Below are 22712 nucleotides of genomic sequence, written 5' to 3'. Positions count from 1 at the left end.
CCATTTGTGGACAATTTCTCTTACTGTGGACTGTTGAATTCTCAGGTATTTAGAAATGTTTTTTGTAGCCTTTTCCAGCTTCATGCATCTCTACAACTTTTCTTTGAAGGTTCTATGAAAGTTGTTTTGATTGAAGCATGGTGCACATAGACAGTTCTTGAGTAGAGCAGGCTCTGTCAGAAACCTAACTTTGTGTGTCTTTTTTATAGGGCAGAGTACCTCTAAAACCCACACCTCCAATCTTATCTCATTGATTGGAACACCTGACTTTAGATAGCTTTTGTAGAAGGCATTACCCCAGAGGTTCACATACTTTTTTGAACCTAGACTATGATCGTTTAAATGGTGTACTCAGTATTGACAAGTAGTACAACCATTGGTGTATTAGTTTAGGCATATTGTGTTTGTCTATTATTGTGACTTAGATGAAGATCAGACCACATTTTATGAGTAATTATGCAAAAAAGAACAGGTAAAGGGTTCACAAACTTTTTCATGCAAACGTAGATCAGGTTATAGGCCAATCACAAACAAGAGAAAATCTGCAGATGCTGGAAATCCAAACAACACACACGAAATGCTGGAGGAACTCAGCAGGCCAGGCAGTATCTATGGAAAAAGACTACAGTCGATGTTTCATCAGGGCTGGAAAAAAAAGATGAAGAATCAGAGTAAGAAAGTGGGAGGTGGGAGGAAAAACCACAAGGTGTTAGGTGAAATGGGGTGGGAGGGAGGGGTGAAGTAAAGAGTTGGAAAGTTGATAGGTGAAAGAGATATAGGGGGAATCTAATAGGAGAAGATTGAAGGCCTGAAAGAAAGAAAAGGGGGGAGAAGCACCAGAGGGACGCGATGGGCAGGCGAGAAGATGAAGTGAGAGAGGAAAAGGTAATGGGAAGTAGAATTAAAATGGGTGGCCACTGGGAGATCCCACTTTTTCTGGCAGATTGAGCAAAGTAGTCTCCCAATTTACATCAGGTCTCACCGATATACAAGAGGCCACACCGAGAGCACCGGACTCAGTATATGACCACAACAGATTCACATGTGAAGTATTGCCTCACCTGGAAAGAGCTCTGAGGGAGGAGGTGTAGGGCAGCGCTTGCAAGGATAAGTACCAGGAGCAAGATCAGTGGGGAGGGATGAATGGACAAGGGAGTCGCATAGGGAGCGATTCCTGTGGAAAGCAGAAAGTGGGAGGGAGGGAAAGATGTGCTTGGTGGTGGGATTTGGAGATGGCAGAAGTTACGGTGAATGATATACTGGATGCAGAGGCTGGTGGGATGATAGGTGAAGACAAGAGGTTATAGGCAGTTATTTGAGAAAGTCTCTTGCTTTACAAAGTCACTGCAAGGACAAGCTTGCTACATTTTTTCATATGTTTTTTCATTTTTTCATTACAAATACCTGGGGATATGAATTGACAATAAACTGGACTGGTCAAAGAACACTGAGGCTGTCTACAAGAAGGGTCAGAGCCACCTCTATTTCCTGAGGAGACTGAGGTCCTTTAACATCTGCCGGACAATGCTGAGGATGTTCTACGAGTCTGTGGTGGCCAGTGCGATCATGTTTGCTGTTGTGTGCTGGGGCAGCAGGCTGAGGGTAGCAGACACCAACAGAATCAACAAACTCATTCGTAAGGCCAGTGATGTTGTGGGGATGGAACTGGATTCTCTCACGGTGGTGTCTGAAAAGAGCATGCTGTCTAAGTTGCATGCCATCTTGGACAATGTCTCCCATCCACTACATAATGTACTGGTTGGGCACAGGAGTACATTCAGCCAGAGACTCATTCCTCCGAGATGCAGCACAGAGCGTCACAGGAAGTCATTCCTGCCTGTGGCCATCAAACTTTACAACTCCTCCCTTCGAGGGTCAGATACCCTGAGCCGATAGGCTAGTCCTGGACTTATTTCATAATTTACTGGCATAATTTACATATTACTATTTAACTATTTATGGTTCTATTACTATTTATTATTTATGATGCAACTGTAACGAAAACCAATTTCCCCCGGGATCAATAAAGTATAACTATGACTATGTGGTTAACACTGGCCTTTTAAAAGTGATCACCTGTTTCTGAAAAATCTTCAGGTTTTGTCCAGAGCTGAAAACTGCCTTACTTTCAGATCAGTTGATATCATATGCTTTGTAACTCACAAATGAATGCAAAATATCACACAAAATAACTCACGTTGAAAATATTATAAGCTAAGGAAAATCTGCTGAATGTTGCACCAGGTAACAGTTGTTTACAGATCCTCAATTAGACAGAGCACAGAACAGTGCAGCACAGTCCAGGCTCTGCAGCCCACAATGTAGTGCTGACCTTTTAACTGTCACACTCCGAGATCAATCTAACACTTCCCTCCCACATAGTCCTCCATTTTTATCCATGACCCCATCTAAGAGTCTCTTAAATATCTCTAACTGCCTCTACCACCACCCCTGGCAGAGCGTTCCACGGCCCCACCAGTCTATGTGTAAAAAAACATCTCCGACATTCCCCTATACTTCCCTCCAATCACCCTAAAATTATGCCTCTTGTATTAGCCACTGGGAAAAGGGTGTTGGTTGTCCACTCTATCAATGCCTCTTAACATCTTGTAGACCTCTCTCTGGTCACCTCTCATCCTTCTTTCCTCCAAAGTGAAAGGCTGTAGATCACTCAAGCTTTCCTCATAAGGCGTGCTCTCTAATTTAGCATCCTGGTAAATCTCTAAACTTCCACATCCTTCCCAATTATAGCCAACCAGAATGGAACACAATTGACCTTCTGACCACTAAATAAAGCTGGAATTAAATTGTCGCTTATTGGTGATATTTCTGTTGCTTTATTTTGGGAGTATCAAATAGAAACAAATTCCCAAAGGCAATGTTGTAAACTCAGCAGTTTCATAGTGTGTGACAACATTTAGATTTTCATATTTCACAACATATACAGTAGATCAGTGATAATAAACCTGATTCTAAATAAGATCAACTTCCGAAGCAATAAGAAGCGTCAATAAAATCAAACTGGAAAAACTAAAGCGAATGGGAACAGATAACGCTGAGCAGGTCCCATATGACATCTGAGAAAGATGTTTTTCAGTTGTCCCTTTTGAAAATATCATTTTATACCTAAACAGCAGTTCCATTATTATTACACACTGACTGACAGAACAGCTTTTCATTAATACTTTAGAAATAAGAACCAAAAATGATGGAAATAAAAAAACTGAGTAAAGGTTTCAGTTCAGTAACATTCCATCAGTACTGGTTCTTACGAATTCTCACTGATATGAAAGGATAACCTTGTTTTTCTCTCCCTGATTCTGCTTGACAGGTTGAGTATTTTCAAAAAATTTGGCACCTTTCCAGAATTTCTGCAACAACAGCATTTTGCTTTGAATCATTAGGAATGCCAGAGGGTGATTTATTTCTCCTCTACGACTCCACAAAGTTTAATCTTTGCTAGTGTGTTCAAGTTAGTGCTACATCAAAAATTGTGAAGGGATGGCAATGTGAAAAGAGATGTATGCGAGAGACAGTATTTAAGCACAATGTGTAGGCAGCACAGCCATAGCAGAAGATGCATTTCCATTCTCCATGCTCAGAATAGGGCATATTGTTGAAGTACCTGTCTCACTGAAATAGAGAGTACAGTGGATTCCAGTTAATTAGGACATATCAGAACCAGTGCATTTTGACCCAATTAAGTGGCTGCTCCAATTATCTGAAATTTCATGGAAATAGTTAAAAAGTATCAAAAAGCCAAACTACTGTTTAACTGAGTAAAATATTATGTACTTCAATGAAATACAGAATAAATTAGAACACTATAAATACTATTACACTATAAAACTGTGTATTAATTCCAAATAGTTATGATGGAGGAAGTCAGCTTTTATTGACCGTAAATGAACAAAATCAGCACAGACACCTAGCACAGATAAGACTGCCTTCATACAATGCTTTCAATGACTGCATCCTCCAAATCTTCATTCTAATTGTAACATTCAAGGTGACTGTCCATACATTCAAACTAATTGTATTTTCCAATTTGTTGAAGTTGTGAAATTGTTTCATTTTCACTCCCAGCTATTTCTGGCATCTCCAAGCCTGAATGCTTGAAACCTCAGTGAGCAAAAATCACTACTTTTTGAACACAGATATGTGCAACCGGTGCTATTTAAACATTAACGTTGCTGGTGAACGCAGCAGGCCAAGCAGCATCTATAGGAAGAGGCGCAGTCGACGTTTCAGGCCAGGACCCTTCGTCAGGGTCTCGGCCTGAAACGTCGACTGCGCCTCTTCCTATAGATGCTGCCTGGCCTGCTGCGTTCACCAGCAACTTTGATGTATGTTGCTTGAATTTCCAGCATCTGCAGAATTCCTGTTGTTTCTATTTAAACATTGTTCACTCTAAGCACGGTGTAGTGTCTAACAACCAAACAAGAGCATGCAACTGACACTAGTTAGAAACTGTTTGGCAACAGTCTCCAGTCCCAATTAAGTGGCATAATGTCCCAAATAAACTAAGGGAATCCCGGCTATTTTCTTGATTTGTTTTTGCTATTTAAGAATTGTCCCAAATAAATGGCTGTCCCAATTAACCAGAACCCACTGTCTATCACACAGAAGTCAACTTTTTGGCTACTTCAGTCAATGCTGGCTGGCTCTTTGTTAAAAGAGGCTAGCTTTATTTGTTACAGGTACATCAAAACATACAGTGAAATGCATTGTTTGTACTAAATCAAAATCAATGAGAAGTGTGCTGGGGGCAGACTTCAAGCACCACCATGCTTCTGGCGCCAGCAAAGCATGCCCATAACCTACTAACCGTAACCCATCATTGGAATGTGGGAGGAAAGTGGAGTCCCCAGAGGAAACACACATGGTCACGGGGAGAATATACAAACTTTTTACAGACACAATGGGAACTGAACCCTGATCAGTGATCACTGGTGCTGTGAAGACAACTGTGCTAACCACTACACTACCATGCTGCCCAAAACAACCCAGACTAGTCCCACTAAACTCTCACCTAAGTCTCAGTATAAACTTCCTCTCTTCTCTTTAGTTCAATTTTCTCAGCTGTTTCAGGATCTCATCTACCTTTCCTTGAAAAGTTACAACGTTTTCTTCCTTGTACAACTTCTATGGTAAAGCATCATACCTGCAACATCCATTTGTGTGGTGAAACACCTTCTAGTTGGTGCTCTCAGTAAAATTTAATATTAAAGCCTGCTTTACGAGAACTCAACCATTAAATCTCTGAGCATTCCTGTCCCATTCCTCTTAAGCTCAAATGCAATACCTTCATAGTCCACAAATGTTCAACAGTTTAAAAAATAAAGGTTCAAGAAAGCTTTTTCTTCCCTTGTGCTTAAGGCAATAATAACATAGGAGGCTTGCTTTCCTGTCAATTAATACAAACCATGAGATGACTTGGAGCTCCCTAAACTTCCATTTCCCCTGAACGCTAGTTCTAAATAAGATAATTTTAAATTTAATAACCTATATCAAGAGTCCATTTATGATTCTTTTGCACCAATCTCGTCCTCTGCCCTCACTTTTAAAACATGTTAATCTATTAACAGCCTTTGACAACAGTTTTCCACTGCACAATATTTGTAATTTCTCCATAATTCATAATTCTTCCTTCAAAAAGATATCAATACAGCCCCCATTTATAAACTGTCAATTCACCCCACATTTTCTCCAGAAGCTATTCCTTATCCAGCTTCTTCTATTTTTAAGACGATGCACTGCACTGACCCATTCTTATCCAGAAGACCAAAAGATGTAACAGCAGAATGGGGTTGCTTGGCCCATCCAGTCTGTTCCGCCATCTCTGTTCTGAAGGGACGTCCTTGTTTTATGAGGCTGTGCTTTCTGTCCTAAACTCCCCCACTATTACAAACATCCTCTTTACGTCCACTCTTTCTAGGCCTTTCAATATTTAAGGGGTTTCAATGAGATCCCCCTCTCATTCTTCTAACCTCCAGCGAGTACAGGCCCAGAGTCATCAAACGTTCCTCATACATTAACCCTTTCATTTCTGGGATCACTTTTGTGAACCTTTGATGAACTCTCCCAAATCCAGCACATCCTTTCTTAGATAAGGGTCACCATATTCCAAGAGTGGTGTGACAAATCCACAAAGAAACATGCTTAATTTGTATCCCATTTGCCACCTGAAAAATTCACTCTTCCATCACTAGTAAACTGTGGCTGTTGTGTGCACCAATCAATAAAACAATGGAAGTTACTCATCAAAAGTATTCCCAAATCAGCAAACTATATAAAAACATAGAAAACCTACAGCACAATACAGGCCCTTTGGCCCACAAAGCTGTGCCGAACATGTCCTTACCTTAGAACTACCTAGGCTTACCCATAGCCCTCTATTTTTCTAAGCTCCACGCACCTATCCAGGAGTCTCTTAAAAAACCCTATTGTTTCCACCTCCACCACCACTGCCGGCAGCCCATTCCACGCACTCACCACTCTCTGCGTAAAAAGCTTACTTACCCCTGACACTTCCTCTGTACCTACTTCCAAGCACCTTAAAACTATGCCCCCTTGTGCTGGCCATTTCAGCCCAGGGTAAAAGCTTCTGACTATACACACGATCAATGGGACTCATTATCTTGTACACCTCTATCAGGTCACCTCTCATCCTCCGTCGCTCCAAGGAGAAAAGGCCGAGTTCACACAACCTATTCTCATAAGGCATGCTCCCCAATCCAAGTAACATCCTTGTAAATCTCCTCCGCACCCTTTCTATGGTTTCCACGCCCTTCCTGTAGTGAGGCGACCAGAATTGAGCACAGTACTCCAAGTGGGGTCTGACCAGGGTCCTATACAGCTGCAACATTACCTCTTGGCTCTTAAACTCAATCCCACGGTTGATGAAGGTCAATGCACCGTATGCCTTCTTAACCACAGAGACAACCTGTGTAGCAGCTTTGAGTGTCCTATGGGCTTGGACCCCAAGGTCCTTCTGATCCTCCACACTGCCAAGAATCTTACCACGCCCTTATATCCTCCTGTTTGGACTACTCCAACTCCCTGTATACTGGGATTGTCAGTCATTCCCGTCCCACCTGCAACTGGTCCAGAATGTCGCAGCCAGGCTCCGGACAGGTGCCTGGAAGAGGGACCATAGTACTTCTATCCTGGCCTCTCTCCACTAGCTACCAGTATGGTTTAGAACTGATTTTAAGGTTCTCCTGTTTGCTTATAAAGCCCTAAGTGGGCTGGCCCCTCTTATATCGCGGATCTTCTAACCCCTTATTCTACTTCCAGGTTCTTCAGGTCGGCTGACCTGGGGCTCCTGGCTGTCCCGCAAACTAAATTTAAGTTCAGGGGTGACCGTGCATTTGCTGTTGTAGCCCCTAGACCGTGGAACGGCATTCCCCTCCCTATCAGATCTGCCCCCTCCATTGACTCTTTTAAGTCCAGGTTCAAAACTTACCTTTATTCACCAGCGTTTGAATCTTCCTAGTGGGCACGTGGCCAATTGGACTAGCAACCTGAAGGTTGTGAGTTCGAGCCCCAGTCGAGGCAACATGTGTTGTGTCCTTGAGCAAGGCACTTAATCACACATTGCTTTGCGACGACACTGGTCCTAATGCCCTGTTTGGGTCCTAATGCCCTTCCCTTGTACAACATTGGTGTCATGGAGAGGGGATACTTGCAGCATGGGCAACTGCTAGTCTTCCATACAACCTTGCTCAGGCCAGCGCCCTGGAGAGTGAAGACTTTCCAGGTGCAGATCCATGGTCATGCAAGACTAACGGATGAATCTTCCTGATGTGGCTGATTTTTGGCTTCTGCCTAGGCTCATTTTGTTCTTTATTTTGTGCCTATAAACTGTGTGCCTTGTTGTTTATATCTGTGTTTCTTGTATTTGTGATTTTAGCTACCTGTTATGGTTTGTACAGCACTTTGGCCAACATGGGTTGTTTTTAAATGTGCTTTATAAATAAATTTGACTTGACTTGACTTGACTTGACTCTGACGGTGGTGTCTGAAAAGCGGATGCTGTCCAAGTTGCATGCCATCTTGGACAATGTCTCCCATCCACTACATAATGCACTGGTTGGGCACAGGAGTACATTTAGCCAGAGACTCATTCCACCGAGATGCAACACAGAGCGTCATAGGAAATCATTCCTGCCTGTGGCCATCAAACTTTACAACTCCTCCCTTGGAGGGTCAGACACCCTGAGCCAATAGACTGGTCCTGGACTTATTTCCTGGCATAATTTACGTATTACTATTTAACTATTTATGGTTTTATTACTATTTATTATTTATGGAGTAACTGTAACGAAAATCCAATTTCCCCCCAGATCATTGAAGTATGACTATGACTATTAACGTTATATTCTGCCATCATATTTGACCTACCAAAAGGAACCACCTCACACTTATCTGGGTTGAACTCCATCTGCCACTTCTCAGCCCAGTTTTGCATCTTATCAATGTCCTGCTATACCCTCTGACAGCCCTCCACACTATCCACAACACCCCTAACCTTGTGTCATCAGCAAATTTACTAACCCATCCCTTCACTTTCTCATCCAGGTCATTTATAAAAATCACAAAGAGTAGGGGTCCCAGAACAGATCCCTGAGGCACACCACTGGTGACTGACCTCCATGCAGAATATGACCCGTCTAGAACCACTCTTTGCCTTCTGTGGGCAAGCCAGTTCTTGTTCCACAAGCAATGTCCCCTTGGATCCCATGCCTCCTTACTTTCTCAATTACCTTGCATGGGGTACCTTATCAAATGCCTTGCTGAAATCCATATACACTAGATTTACGGCTCTACCTTCATCAATGTGCTCAGTTACATCCTCAAAAAATTCAATCAGGTTCGTACGGCATGACCTGCCTTTGACAAAGCCATGCTGACTATTCCTAATCATATTATCCCTCTAAATGTTCATAAATTCTGCCTCTCAGGATCTTCTCAATCAACTTACCAAACACTGAAGTAAGACTCACTGGTCTGTAATTTCCTGGGCTATCTCTACTCCCTTTCTTGAATAAGGGAACAACATCCGCAACCTTCCAATCCTCTGGAACCTCTCCCGTCCTCATTGATGATGCAAAGATCATCGCCAGAGGCTCAGCAATCTCCTCCCTCGCTTCCCACAGTAGCCTGGGGAGCATCCTGTCCGATCCCGGTGACTTAACTAACTCAATGCTTTCCAAAAGCTCCAGCACATCCCCTTCCTTAATGTCTACATGCTCAAGCTCTTCAGTCCACTGCAAGTCATCCCTACAATCGCCAATATACTTTTCTGTAGTGAATACTGAAGCAAAGTATTCATTAATTACCTCTGCTATCTCCTCTGGTTCCATACACACTCTTCCACTGTCACACTTGATTGGTCCTATTCTCTCACGTCTTATCCTCTTGCTCTTCACATACTTGTAGAATGCCTTGGGGTTTTCCTTTATCCTGTTTGCCAAGGCCTTCTCACGGCCCCTTCTGGCTCTCCTAATTTCTTCCTTAAGCTCCTTCCTGCTAGCCTAGCAATTTTCTAGATCTCTATCATTACCTAGTTTTTTGAACCTTTCATAAGCTCTTCATTTCTTCTTGACTGGATTTACAACAGCCTTTGTACACCACGGTTCCTGTACCTTATCATCCTATCCATCTCACTGGAACATACCAATGCAGAACCCCACACAAATATCTCCTGAACATTTGCCACATTTCTTCTGTACATTTCCCTGAGAACATCTGTTTCCAATTTATGCTTCCAAGTTTCTGCCTGATAGCCTCATATTTCCCCTTACTCCAATTAAATGTTTCCCTAACTTGTCTGTTCCTATCCCTTTCCAATGCTAAAGGAGGTAGAATTGTGATCACTATCTCAAATATGGCAACCAAGTCCAGCGCCTGGCCTTCACGTGTGGTTTAGCTGCTCATCCTATGTGAATTGTTTCTACTGACAAGAGAAGCAGCAAATGCAGGTTACTGGTGCCATAAAACTAGTCACTTCAGCAGATGGGGCTCATCAGCTGTGGTTGGCAGCTCACCTATGAGAAGGAAAAGTCTGATCTCAAATCTCCACTGACTTGTGGCTATATCTACTCATGGGGAAGGCTTCAGGAGTAAACCCCAAGGAAAAAATCTGGAGCCAGAGTTTTTAAGGTGAGTTCAGCTTTGAACTCTTGCGTGGACAGGGGAAGCCTACTGCATGGGCAGCAGCTTGCTCTCCATATCATTCTGCTCTGGCAGCTAAGTTGCCATATCCATGTTCAATCCCGTTCAATGGACAGCCTCAGTAAGACATAGAAGCAGTACTGGGCTATTCAGCCTATCAAGTCTGCTCCACCATTCCATCATGGTTAACTTATTATCACTTTCAACCCTATTCTCCAGCCTTTTTCCTGTAATCTTTGACGTCCTTACCAATCAAGAACCTAACAACTTTCACTTTAAGTCTACCCAATGACTTGGCCTCCACAGCCATCTGTATTAATGCTGACCACAGATTCACCACCTGCTGGCTAAAGAAATTCCTCTCCGTCTCTGTTCTAAACAGACATCATTGTATTCTGACGCTGTGCCCTCTGATCCTAGACTCTTCCACTGTAGGAAACATCCTTCTAAGTATCATAACTTTGCTATAAGTGGGTCTTAATCTTGAACTAGCTTCCAGCAGAAGTGGTTGAGGCAGGTTCGATGTTGTCATTTAAAGTAAAATTGGATAGATATATGGACAAGAAAGGAATGGAGGGTTATGGACTGAGTGCAGGTCGGTGGGACTAGGTGAGAGTAAGAGTTCAGCATGGACTAGAAGGGCTGAGATGGCCTGTTTCCATGCTGTAATTGTTATATGTTATATGGCTAACTTTTTTACTCAAATACAATGTCACCAGAAGGACTGCAAGGGTTCAGGAAAGTTGTTCACCATTAAGGATGGATATACACTTGCATCTACAAGTGAATAAATAAAAGAACATATCAAATCTGTGCAACAGTTCACTCCTAGACTCCCTCTTCAGAATTCTAGTGGCAGAGAAAGTAATAGGTTCAAGAATTCATCTAAGGTTAGAAAAATGCAAAACTTACAGGGGGCATAGAACATGACCAGAGCTTGTTTCTTTTTCTTTAAAAACTCTTTAAAATCTTCGACACTGAGATGGATGACATTGGTTTCCTGTTCATCCCAAGACTGTTCGGGCGGTGGAGGGGCTTGTGGACTGGTAGGAAGGAAAAAGGAGAAAATGGAAAAGAACATTGCAACAAACAGAACTTAGATAAGCCATGCTGCAGCATCTTATGAAAATAATCTCTTTTGCTACCATCAGCGAGGAGGTACAGGACGGACTCTCAAAGTTTGAGGAATAATTTCTTTCCCTCTACCATCAGATTTCTGAATGGACCATAAACACTACCAAACCTTTTGCACTTCTTGTTTATTTTTTAATATATTTCTGATTGTAATTTATAGTATTTTTATGTAATGCACTGTACTGCTGCCACAAAACACATTTCATAACATAAGTCAGTTATAATAAACCTGATTCTGAGTTAGCTTAAGGATGAGACAATGAGAGCCAGAGAATTGGAGGCTGTTAAAATGGTTGTGAGCACGAGGTGTCCCAGATCTATGAAGGGACTGGATCTCCTCTAGATATATATGTGTTCATTGGCCCTGTCCTGCAAGTAGCTCCTCATCCCTTCAATAACCTCTGCCTTACAGTCTGGATGGCAGCTCTCGGACACTTTCTCATACCCATCTTGGAACCACAGTTCCACCAAATATCATCATACACCATCACTTCAGCAGATCTCCCCTTCGAAACCTCAAACATGACAGTTTCTGAATCCCACGATGACCATTTTCATTTCCCTCCCGAGATTCACAATGAAGAATGCCATGGTAGGCCTATTGTTTCTGACTGCTCTTGCACTACTGAACTTACAACCCATAGGCAAATCCAACTTGTCCTCCTGTGTTGCCCCTTCGCACCTACAGAACACCTCATACCAAATCAGTTTCCAATTCATTGGCCCCCATCACCTTGTCATTAATTAGTACAGATGAAAAGTCTTGACCTGAAACTTCCACTGTCTATTTCTCTCCACTGATGCTGCCTACCCACTGAGTTCCGCGAAAATATATTTGATCAAGTTTTCTTCACCCATCCTAAAAGATCCTGAAGACTTTGGTGTCGTTTGATAATCAGTCCTATGCAGGCTACTGAACTTGCTTAATGACCACACAAAATGATGGAGGAACTCAGCAAGTCAGGCAGCATCTATGGAAGAGAATAAACATTTCAGGCTGAGACCCTTCATCAGGACTGGAAAGGAAGCAAGCAGAAACCAGGATTAAAAGGTGAGGGGGAGAGAGAGAGGAGTACAAGGTAACAGATGGTAGCTGAGTGGGGAAGGGGGATGAAGTAAGAAGCTGGGAGAGGATAGATGGAAGAGTAAAAGAGGAGGAGGAGAGGAACCAGAGAGAAGTGATGAGTAGGTGAGGGGAAGGAAAGGGAAGGAATGAGAGGGTAACTCAGGTTGGAGGAGCAACAACTTATATTCGGCCGGGGTGACCTTCAATTTGATATCATGAACATCGACTTCTCCAATTTCCAGTAATTTCTCCCGTATCTCTCCCAAGGCAACAGCAACAAGAAGGCATGCTATTTTTCATTTGGAGTTTGATGAGAATTGGTATGTTCTGGTCGCCTCACTATAGGAAGGATGTGGAAGCATTGGAAAGGGTACAGAGTAGATTTATCAGAATGCTCCCTGGTTTAGAGAGTATGGATTATGATCAGAGATTAAGGGAGCTAGGGCTTTACTCTTTGGAGAGAAGAAGGATGAGAGGAGACATGATAGAGGTATACAAGATATTAAGAGGAATAGATAGAGTGGACAGCCAGCGCCTCTTCCCCAGGGCACCATTGCTCAGTACAAGAGGACATGGCTTTAAGGTAAGGGGTGGAAAGTTCAAGGGGGATATTAGAGGAAGGTTTTTTACTCAGAGAGTGGTTGGTGCATGGAATGCACTGCCTGAGTCAGTGGTGGAGGCAGATACACCAGTGAGATTTAATAGACTACTAGACAGGTATATGGAAGAATTTAAGGTAAGGGGTTATATGGGAGGCAGGGTTTAAGGGTCGGCACAACATTGTGGGCCGAAGGGCCTGTATTGTGCTGTACTATTCTATGTTCTATGTTCTTACCAAAGACACTTGCAAATTTCTACAGAAGTACTGTGGAGAGCATTCTGACTGGTTGCATCACTGTCTCGTATGGAGGAGCCACTGCACAGGATTGGAAAAAGCTACAGAAAGTTATAAACTTAGCCAACTCCATCATGGGCGTTAGTCTCCCCAGCAGAGGCCACCTTCAAAAGGTGATGCCTCAAAAAGGTGGCATCCATCATTAAGACCCCTGTCACTCAGGATATACCCTCTTTATTTTATTTATTTATTGAGATACAGCACAGAACAGACCCTTCTAGCCAACACGACCCAGCAACCACCAATTTAACCCCAGCCTAATTACGGGACAACTTACAATAACCAATTCACCTACTAACCGGTATGCTTTTGGACTGTGGCAAGAAACTGGAGCAAACGGAGGAAACCCATGTGGCCACAGGAAGAACGTACAAACTCCTGACAGACTGCGGCAGGAAATGAACCCAGGCACTGGTACTACAAAGCGTGCTAACCACTACACTGCTGTGCTGCCTTTTCATTGCTACCATCAAGGAGGTGGTACAGGAGCCTGAAGACACACACTCGATGTTTCAGGGTCCGCTTCTTCTCCTCAGCCATCAGATTTCTGAATGGACAATGAATCTATGTACACTAACTCACTTTATTATTTGATCTCTTTTTGCACTATGCTTTTATATTTTATATGTATTTCTAGTTGTAATTTATAGTTTTTAAAAACAATGTATTGCAAATTATTATATACTACTGCCACAAAACTACAAATTTCACAACATATGCCAGTGATATTAAAACTGATTCTGATTCTGAGTTCCTCCAGCATTTTATGTGTGTTACTCAAGACTTCCAAATCTGCAGAATCGTATGTTCTTAAACTTGTTTTATTGCTTTAAAGGAATTCCATAAATATGATCCACTTTGGTGGCTAAATGCATTTTCTCTGTAGATCTAAAGAGAGAAGCAGGCGAGCTGCACCTCTCAGGAGTGCAAGTTATTAGTCAAATACAGGTCTACTTTCCGTACTTAATCACTGCACCATCTTCCCAACGTCAAGCAATATACTTTATCTTGCACTCTGTGCAACCCATGCAAGTTATATGGAAGCACAGGTTACGATGTTTAGTCAGCAACAGTACATACTTGTGCAGCCATTCGATGATTTTGTCCTTGGTTCGTAGGTGCGGAAGTGTCCACTTCTCTTCTGCATTTTCAAAGTACTTGAGTGTTGGGAAGCCAGTAATTTGGTACTTCTCTCCCAAGTTCTTGTGGGTTGTCACATCCACTGCAGCCAAAACACCTGGGCTCTAGGATGACAATGGAAAACAGTGACTGGAAGCGGGGGGAGAGAGCAAGGAGGGCGAGGACAGAAAGGGAAGAAAAAAAAGGGGTGAAATTCAACAAGTACCTTGAAGTTTGAAAGAGAGGAAGAAGCTATGGGATAAATAGTTCTCCTTTCTTGCATGTATCTATTCAATTACCACAAGTTTGGCTAAACAGAAACAAGTGTTGGGAAAGAACAGAAATATTTCCTTACATTATTGTTGTTGTTCAGCAATTCAGCAGCTTCTTCATAATCTGGCTTCATCTTTTTACAATGCCCACACCCTGAGTTGAAAAGAGAATGAAAATTAGATGCACTTACTGGAAGTAGCTTTTGACCTTCAGCTCCATACAATATTGTACTGTCAAAAAATTTTACAGACAGGTGGAGGCCATTTTACGCTTCACATCTATTATTTACACTGGCAAGAAAAAGTTTCTGAACTCTTTTCAATTACCTGGCTTTCTCCATTAATTACTCAAAACATGTGGTCTGATCTTCATCTAAGTCATAATCTACTGCTATCTCAAGTGATCTAGCACAGTTCAAAGAAAACAGGATGGTATTAATTGGTTAATGCACGAAGAAAATGGTGAGAAACTACCAGCATTGGAGGTCAAAGGAGGCAAAGAGGTCTGTGCCCATAAATCATCAAAATTCTATGGACAGGGAGAGAAAGTAAAAATAAAACAATTGCTGGCCAAAATTGCTTTACATCCGCTTAAGGATTGGCTTTATCATATGTACATCAATAGGGAAATGTGTTGTTTGTGTCAAATCAAATTAGCACAGATGTGCTGGGGCAGCTCGCAAGCGGAGCACCTGGAGGAAACCCACGTGATCACAAGGACAGCATGCTAACTCCTTACAGCCAACAGCAGGAATTGAACCCTGATTGGTATTAGTTGGCGTTGTAAGAGTGTTATGCTAACCACTTTGCTACTGTGCCGCCCCTCCCCCGAAGTGCTGAAGTACTTCGTAAAGAAAACTAATGGAATAGTTACTTTTACTGACACTGCAGACATTTTGTACAAGGAATAACCTTGCCATTAGATGACGGTAATCTGCAATCCAGGTGTTAATCGAGAGTTGAGTATAAGGCAGGAGAGAGAACTCTCCTGCTCATTAAATTTTCAACTTACATCACTTTTTTAAGCTTTCACCAATTAGCCAATATCCAGTGCCAGAAAAAAAAGGACAAAGTGGTTGGTGAGTTGCGAGCTAAAGAAGGTGGAAACTGAGAGACTGGACAAATGATGCACAACTTCAGGTCAGTTCTATCAATAAACTAAACAGAGACAGAGGCTAAAATATTGCAACTCATCACTGACTCTCTGTAATTGATGGTACTTGAATTGGTTAACTAAGTGATGACTTAATTTGTGAGCAGTAAGTAGCAGCAAACAAGGCCAAACCACTCTGCCTGAGCGATAAGCAGACAGGACATGACAGGGTTAGTCCTTAGCTATTATTTTCATGTTTAATAACTTCCTGATACTGTGACTGTTACCAGCTGCTGCCTCAGCAATGAATACAGTTTTACTCATGCACACCTGTCAACAATCAGAATCGGAATCAGGTTTATTATGACCGGCATGTAATGTGAAATTTGTTAACTTAGCAGCAGCAGTTCAATACAATACATAATCTAGCAGAGAGAAAAAATAATAAATAAAAAAAGATAATAAATAAACAAGTAAATCAATTATGTATATTGAAAAGTTTTAAAAAACATGTTAAAACAGAAATACTGCATATTAAAAAAATGAAGTAGTGTCCAAAGCTTCAATGTTCATTTAGGAATCGGATGGCAGAGGAGAAGAAGCTGAGTGTGTGCCTTCAGGCTTTTGTATCTCCTACCTGATGGTAACAGTGAGAAAAGGGCATGCCCTGGGTGCTGGAGGTCCTTAATAATGGACGCTGCCTTTCTGAGACACTGCTCCCTAAAGATGTCCTGGGTACTTTGTAGGCTAGTGCCCAAGATGGAGCTGACTTAACCTTCTACAGCTTCTTTCGGTCCTGCGCAGTAGCCCCTCCATACCAGACAGTGATGCAGCCTGTCAGAATGCTTTCCACAGTACAACTATAGAAGTTTTTGAGTGTATTTGTTGACATGGCTGTCTTGCCTTCTTTATAACTACATCGATATGTTGGGACCAGGTTAGGTCCTCAGAGATCTTGACACCCAGGAACTTGAAGCTGCTCACTCTCTCCACTTTTGATCCCTTTATGAGGATTGGTATGTGCTCCTTCGTCTTACTCTTCCAGAGGTCCACAATCAGCTCTTTTGTCTTACCGGCATTGAGTGCCAGGTTGTTGCTGTAGCACCATTCGAAGTGTTGGCATATCTCATTCCTGTATGCCCTCTTGTCACCACCTGAGATTCTACCAACAATGGTTGTATTGTCAGCAAATTTATAGATGGTATTTGAGCTATGCCTAGCCAGACAGTTATGGGTATATAGAGAGTAGAGCAGTGGGCTAAGCACACACCTGAGGTGCGCCAGTGTTGGTTATCAGCGATCCACACAGACTGTGGTCTTCTGGAAAGGAAGTCGAGGATCCAATTGTAGAGGGAGGTACAGAGGCCCAGGTTCTACAACTTCTCAATCAGGATTGTGGGAATGATGGTATTAAACGCTGAGCTGTAGTCGATGAACAGCATCCTGACATAAGTCTTTTTTGTTGTTGAGGTGGTCTAAAGCCGTGAAGACAGCCATTGAGATTGTGTCTGCCTATTGTGGCGATAGGCAAATTGCGATGGATCCAGGTTCTTGCTGAGGCAGGAGTTCAGTCTAGTCATAACCAACCTCTCAAAGCATTTCATCACTGTCGCTGTGAGTGCTACCGGGCGATAGTCAAGAGAACCTGAATTTAAAACCTCTTTACAGAGGACAAGGTATATTTATCTCATTTTAATAGATACCTCAGTAGTTATAAAATATATTCAGCCTATTAATTAGCAGATAGAAGAAAATATATATCATAATATGAGGTTACGTCTGGTTCTATGAAAGCTATCCATTTTGAACTTATTTATCTCTATTTTCACACCCTTTTCTGCAATAGAATCAGTATTGAATCTGCTTCAATTATGTCTTCACATTGCACAGGTCATAATTTGCTACGTGATCACATTTCACTTCAAACACTCCTATCAATTTTTCTTGACTGTGTCCTTCTGTTGCTGATCATTCTCTGACCCATATCATTGGGAGTTTCTTACTGTGTATGGTTACATAATACATATATTAAATAAAAGAAGATCAGCTTTACTTGTCATGCGCACATCGAAACATACAGTGCTTGCGTCAATGACTCTGAGAATGTGCTGGGGGCAGCCCACAAGTGTACCCATGTTTCCAGTGCTAACATAACATGCCCACAACTTACCAACGCTAACCCATATGTCTTTGGAGTTTTTGAGGAAACCTGAGCACCCAGAGGAAATCTACACAATCACAGGGAGAACGTATAAACTCCTTACAGACAGTGGCAGAAATTGAACCCAGGTCGCTGCAATGCATTATGCTAACTGCTATGCTACCGAGCCCCGCCATCCAACAGAATAAACCTTGCTTCTTCAGTCCCTCCAGAGAACATTTAATTCCTTTCTTCCTGACACAGTCCTTTTCTTTGGCATCATCTGTTTTTTGGGGGAGATTCAATGTGCCTCTATGTGGGCAAGTTACAGGTGATTGTCATTTCTCTGTTGATTATTTTGCTGTGGTCAGTAGTTTGATTTCCTCACTCAGAGAATGTACTTCTTTGCAGAATGTTGTTGACAATCATTGAGTGCATTCAAGACTGAAATCAAGAGATTTTTAGAGCAAGTGTAACAAAGTGATTGGGCAACAATTTAGTGAAAACTTGCTATTATATACAATCAGTCAGGGAAGACTGAAAATGATCACTAGTGCATGGCACCTAACTTCTTTGCATCTTCATTGCCACATTTGGGATAGAGGAAACAGCTTTGTGTAATGCCTGCCTTCCTGAAAAGCCTCAAAAACTCATTTCACTTGGCAACCACAATGCGCAGAATGTGGAAATAATAGCTGGCGAGGACTAAACCTGTTAGATTTTATCAGCTCCTCGCTGAGGAAGAGGCTCGGTCTGATGTCACTTCTTGCTGAAATGTGATTACGCCACAAACTGTGCTGCTGTTTAGCTCCCATTGTCCCTAATTCAAGTACCGCCAATAACGAGTGTTGTATTGATTAACTCACGATTTCAGTACCTGACTTTGTTTAGCTTTCTGGCACAGCTCCAAGACACTGTGGATCGCTGCCATCTAGTCTCTTTCATTGTTAAAATGACACCATGCAATCAAGACCCAGTAATATTTATTTCACTTATTTAGAGATACAGCGTTGAACAGGCTGGCCCAACGAGCCATGGCTCTCAGCAACCTACCAATTTAACCATAGCCTATTCACAGGACAATTTACAATAACCAATTAACCTACGAACTGCCTCTGGATTGTGGGAAAAACTTGGAGGAAACCCATGTGCCCACAGGAAGAAGATATAAATTTTCATACAGAGGACACTAGAATTTAACTCCGAACTCCAACGCCCCAAGCTGTAATTGCGTCATTCAAACTGCTACGCTGCTAATGCACCTGTATGTGGAAGCTGAGGTTCCAGCATTAGTGGCAGCAGCCAGAGTTGCAATCTTGCCTGATCATTTATAACTCTTTTTGAGAAGGGGTAAGAGTACTGGAAAATGCAAAGTAGACATCCTTTTTCTTTCATTGGTCTGGGATTTGGTAAGAGGCTTAAGGCTCTGGGTAAAGGTCAACTAATCTCTCCAACCTGTCCATTCATAAAGAAAACAGATCACAGCACAATGAAAACAAGCATTAAAAAATTTGATAGGTTTCAATGAGGTCAACCCTCATTCTTCAGGATTTCAGCGAGTAGAGGCCCAGAGCCATCAAACACACCTCATATGATAAGCCTGTCAATCCTGGAATAATTTCATGAACCTCCTTGGAACCATCTCCAATGTCATCACAACCTTTCTTAGATAAGGGGCGCAAAACTGCTCTCAATACTCCAAGTGAGGCCTCACTAGAGCTTTATAAAGCCTCAAATTACATACTTGCTTTTATATTCTAGTCTTCTCAAAATGAAAGCTAAATTCACATTTGCCTTGCGTACCACTGACACAACTTGCAAATTAATCTTTAGTGATCCTGCACAAGGACTCCCAAGTCCCTTTGCACCTCAGATCTTTGAATTGTCTCTCCATTTAGAAAATAGTCTACGTTTTTATTTCTTCTACCAAAGTCAATGACCATATACGTCCCAAAACTGTATTTCATTTGTCACTTCTTTGCCGTTTCTCCTAATCTGTCTCAGTCCTCTGTAGCCCCTCTACTTCCTCAAAACTACATGCCCCTCCACCCATCTTTGTGTCATCTGAAAACTTGCCCACGAAGCCATCACTTCCGTCATCCAAATCATTGATATATAATGTAAAAAGAAGCCGTCCCAACAGAGACCCCTGAGGAACACCACTAATCACTGGCAGCTAACCAGAAAAAACCCACTTTATTCCCACTCTTTGTCTCCTGCCAGTCAGACAATGCTCCATACATGCTAGTACTTTTCTTTCAATAGCATGGGCTCTTAACTTTTTAAGACTCGTGTGGCACCTTGTCAAAGGCCTTCTGAAATTATAAGTACACACATCCACCGATTCTCCTTTGTCTATTCAGCTTGTTATTTCTTCAAAGAATTCCAATAGATTTGTCAGACAATATTTTTCCTTAAAGAAGCCATGCTGTCTATAGCTTATTTTATCATGTGCTCCCAAGTATCTCAAAACCATATCATTCCAACACCTTCCCAACGACTGAGGTCAGACACACTGGCCAATAGTTTCCTTTCTTCAGTCTCTCTCCCTTCTTGAAGAGTGGAGATACATTTGCAATTTTCCAGTCCTCCAGAACCATGCCAGAATCAACTGATTCTTGAAAGATCATTACTAATGCCTCCATAATCTCTTCAGCCACCTCTTTCAGAACCTGGGAGTGTAGACATCTGGTCCAGGTGTCTTATCTGCCTTCAGAACTTTCAGTTTCCGAAGAACCTTCTCCCTGGTGATGGCAACTTCACATACTGTCTGCCACCTGACACTCTCAAACTTCTGGCTACTGCTAGCACCTTTCACAGTGAACTTATTCTGTTCATCTGCCATTTCCTTGTCTTCACAGCACAATTACTACCTTTCCAGCATAATTTTCCAGCAGTCCAATATCTACTTTTGCCTCTCTTTACATATCTGAAGAAACTTTTTTTTTGTATCCTCTTTAATACTATTGTGGTGTGGCGCATGGCCAAGTGCTCTGCGATGACACTGGTGCCAAGCTGTATAGGTCCTAGTGCCCTTCCCTTGGACAACAAGGGTGGCGTGGAGAGGGGAGACTTGCAGCATGGGCAACTGCTGGTCTTCCATACAACCTTGCCCAGGCCTCAGTCAACATCGAAAATCGATGGACAGCTGAAGAAGAATACTATTGTCTAGCTTACCTTCATATTGCATCCTTTCTTTCTTGATGACTTCAATTGCCTTCAGTTGTTTTTCAAAAGCTTCCCATTCTAAATTTCCACTAATGTTTGCTCTATTGTATGCCCTCTCTTTGGCTTTTATGTCTGCTTTGACTTCTCTTGTTAGCTATGGTTCCTTAAGAATACATTCTTCCTCTTTGGGATGTATATATCTTGTGTCTTCCAAACTGCTTCCAAAAATTTTAGCCATTGCTGCTCTGCCATCATCCCTGCCAGTACTCTTTTGCAATCAATTCTGGGCAACGCCTCTTTCATGCCTCTGTAATTCTCTTTACTCCACTGTAATACTGATACATCTGACTTTAGCTTCTCCTTCTCAAATTGCAGAGTGAATGCTGTCATATTATGAGCACTGGCCCCTAAGGGTTCCTTTACCTTAAGCTCTCCAATTCAAGTTCATTGCACAACACCTATTCCAGCACATCCAATCTCCTAGTGGGCTCAACCAAAAACTGCTCTAAAAGCCATCTTGTAGGCATTTTACAACTTCACCCTCTGCACCAACCTGATTGTCCCAATCTACCTGCATACTGAAATTCCTCATGACTATCATAACATTGCCCTTTTGAGATGCATTTTCTATCTCCCATTTTAAGTTGTAGACTACCTTTTTAGTACTGTTTGGGATTCTGTTTATAGCTCCCATCAGGATCTTTTTAACCTTGCGGTTTCTTAGCTCTACCCACAATGATTCTACACCTTCTTCTAAGTATTTGATTTCACTTTTTAACCAACAGAGCCATGCCTACCCCTCCGCCCACCTACCTGTCCTTTTGATACATTAAAAAATCCAGTTAGACTTGATTCTACAGAATTCACTGTAGAAAGCAGAGACTTCTGTTGCAAGTACAAATTGGAGAAACCCATAGTTAAATTCTATTCGTGAGCTGATTTCGCCGATTAAAGTGATACGGAAGATTGAAACATCAAGGTGAATGCGGAAGGTGGAAGGTGAACAAGGGTTCAGCACTTATTCTGCTGTGTACGAAGAGCCTGTATAGCCTATCGCTGTGCCCGAAAGGTAGATCTCTGCACTCGAGATATGTCTCTCTCTTTCCATTTGTTGGACGATATCACAGAGGTTCTGTGTTTATGGATTTGGACTATGGCTATGGACTTTTTCAGTTTTATGATTTTTATGTTGTGTTGTTGCCCATTCTTTCTCATTGTTTTTTGAGCAGGGGGAGGGGATTTGGGGATCGATGTCCCTTTTGCACTTTTGTTAGGTTTTCTTGAACAGGGGTTGGGATGACTGAAGTTTTTGTTGCGTTTTTTGTTAGTTTTTTTGTGCAAGGGAGGAGAGTTTGGGGACCAATGTTCTTGTTGCGTTTTATGCGAGGGGAGGGGGTTTGGGCCATTGATGATCGTGTTGCTGTTTTTTTTGTGGGTGGGTTTGCTGTTTCTCTTTTAACTTAATTCCATGATATTCTTTGTTTCGCAGCTATCTGGAGAAGAATCTCGAAGTTGTATATTGCATACATACTTTGATAAAAAATGAACCTTTGAACTTTGAACCTTAAAAACTAGCAACTAAGCTCAATTTCCATAACTCTTACAGACATGCGTATAGGCGACAAAGAAAAAGACTTATTAAACTC

The 22712-nt window shown here is 42.0% G+C and overlaps 1 protein-coding gene across 1 annotated transcript in view; it reads right to left on the bottom strand.

Moving 5' to 3' along the window:
- The window catches only part of pdia5 (protein disulfide isomerase family A, member 5), a 215339-nt gene that overhangs the window by 91367 nt on the left and 101260 nt on the right, over positions 1-22712 (bottom strand). The window contains exons 12-14 of the mRNA XM_063049955.1: positions 14749-14819; positions 14355-14518; positions 11092-11222 (exon numbers count right to left, since the gene is read on the bottom strand). Of these exons, the coding sequence (XP_062906025.1) occupies positions 11092-11222; positions 14355-14518; positions 14749-14819 (366 nt within the window). The remainder of the gene's footprint in view (positions 1-11091; positions 11223-14354; positions 14519-14748; positions 14820-22712) is intronic.

This window comes from Mobula hypostoma, chromosome 6, assembly GCF_963921235.1.
Source record: "Mobula hypostoma chromosome 6, sMobHyp1.1, whole genome shotgun sequence".
NCBI lineage: Eukaryota > Metazoa > Chordata > Chondrichthyes > Myliobatiformes > Myliobatidae > Mobula > Mobula hypostoma.
This window is presented reverse-complemented; position numbering and strand designations above follow the sequence as displayed.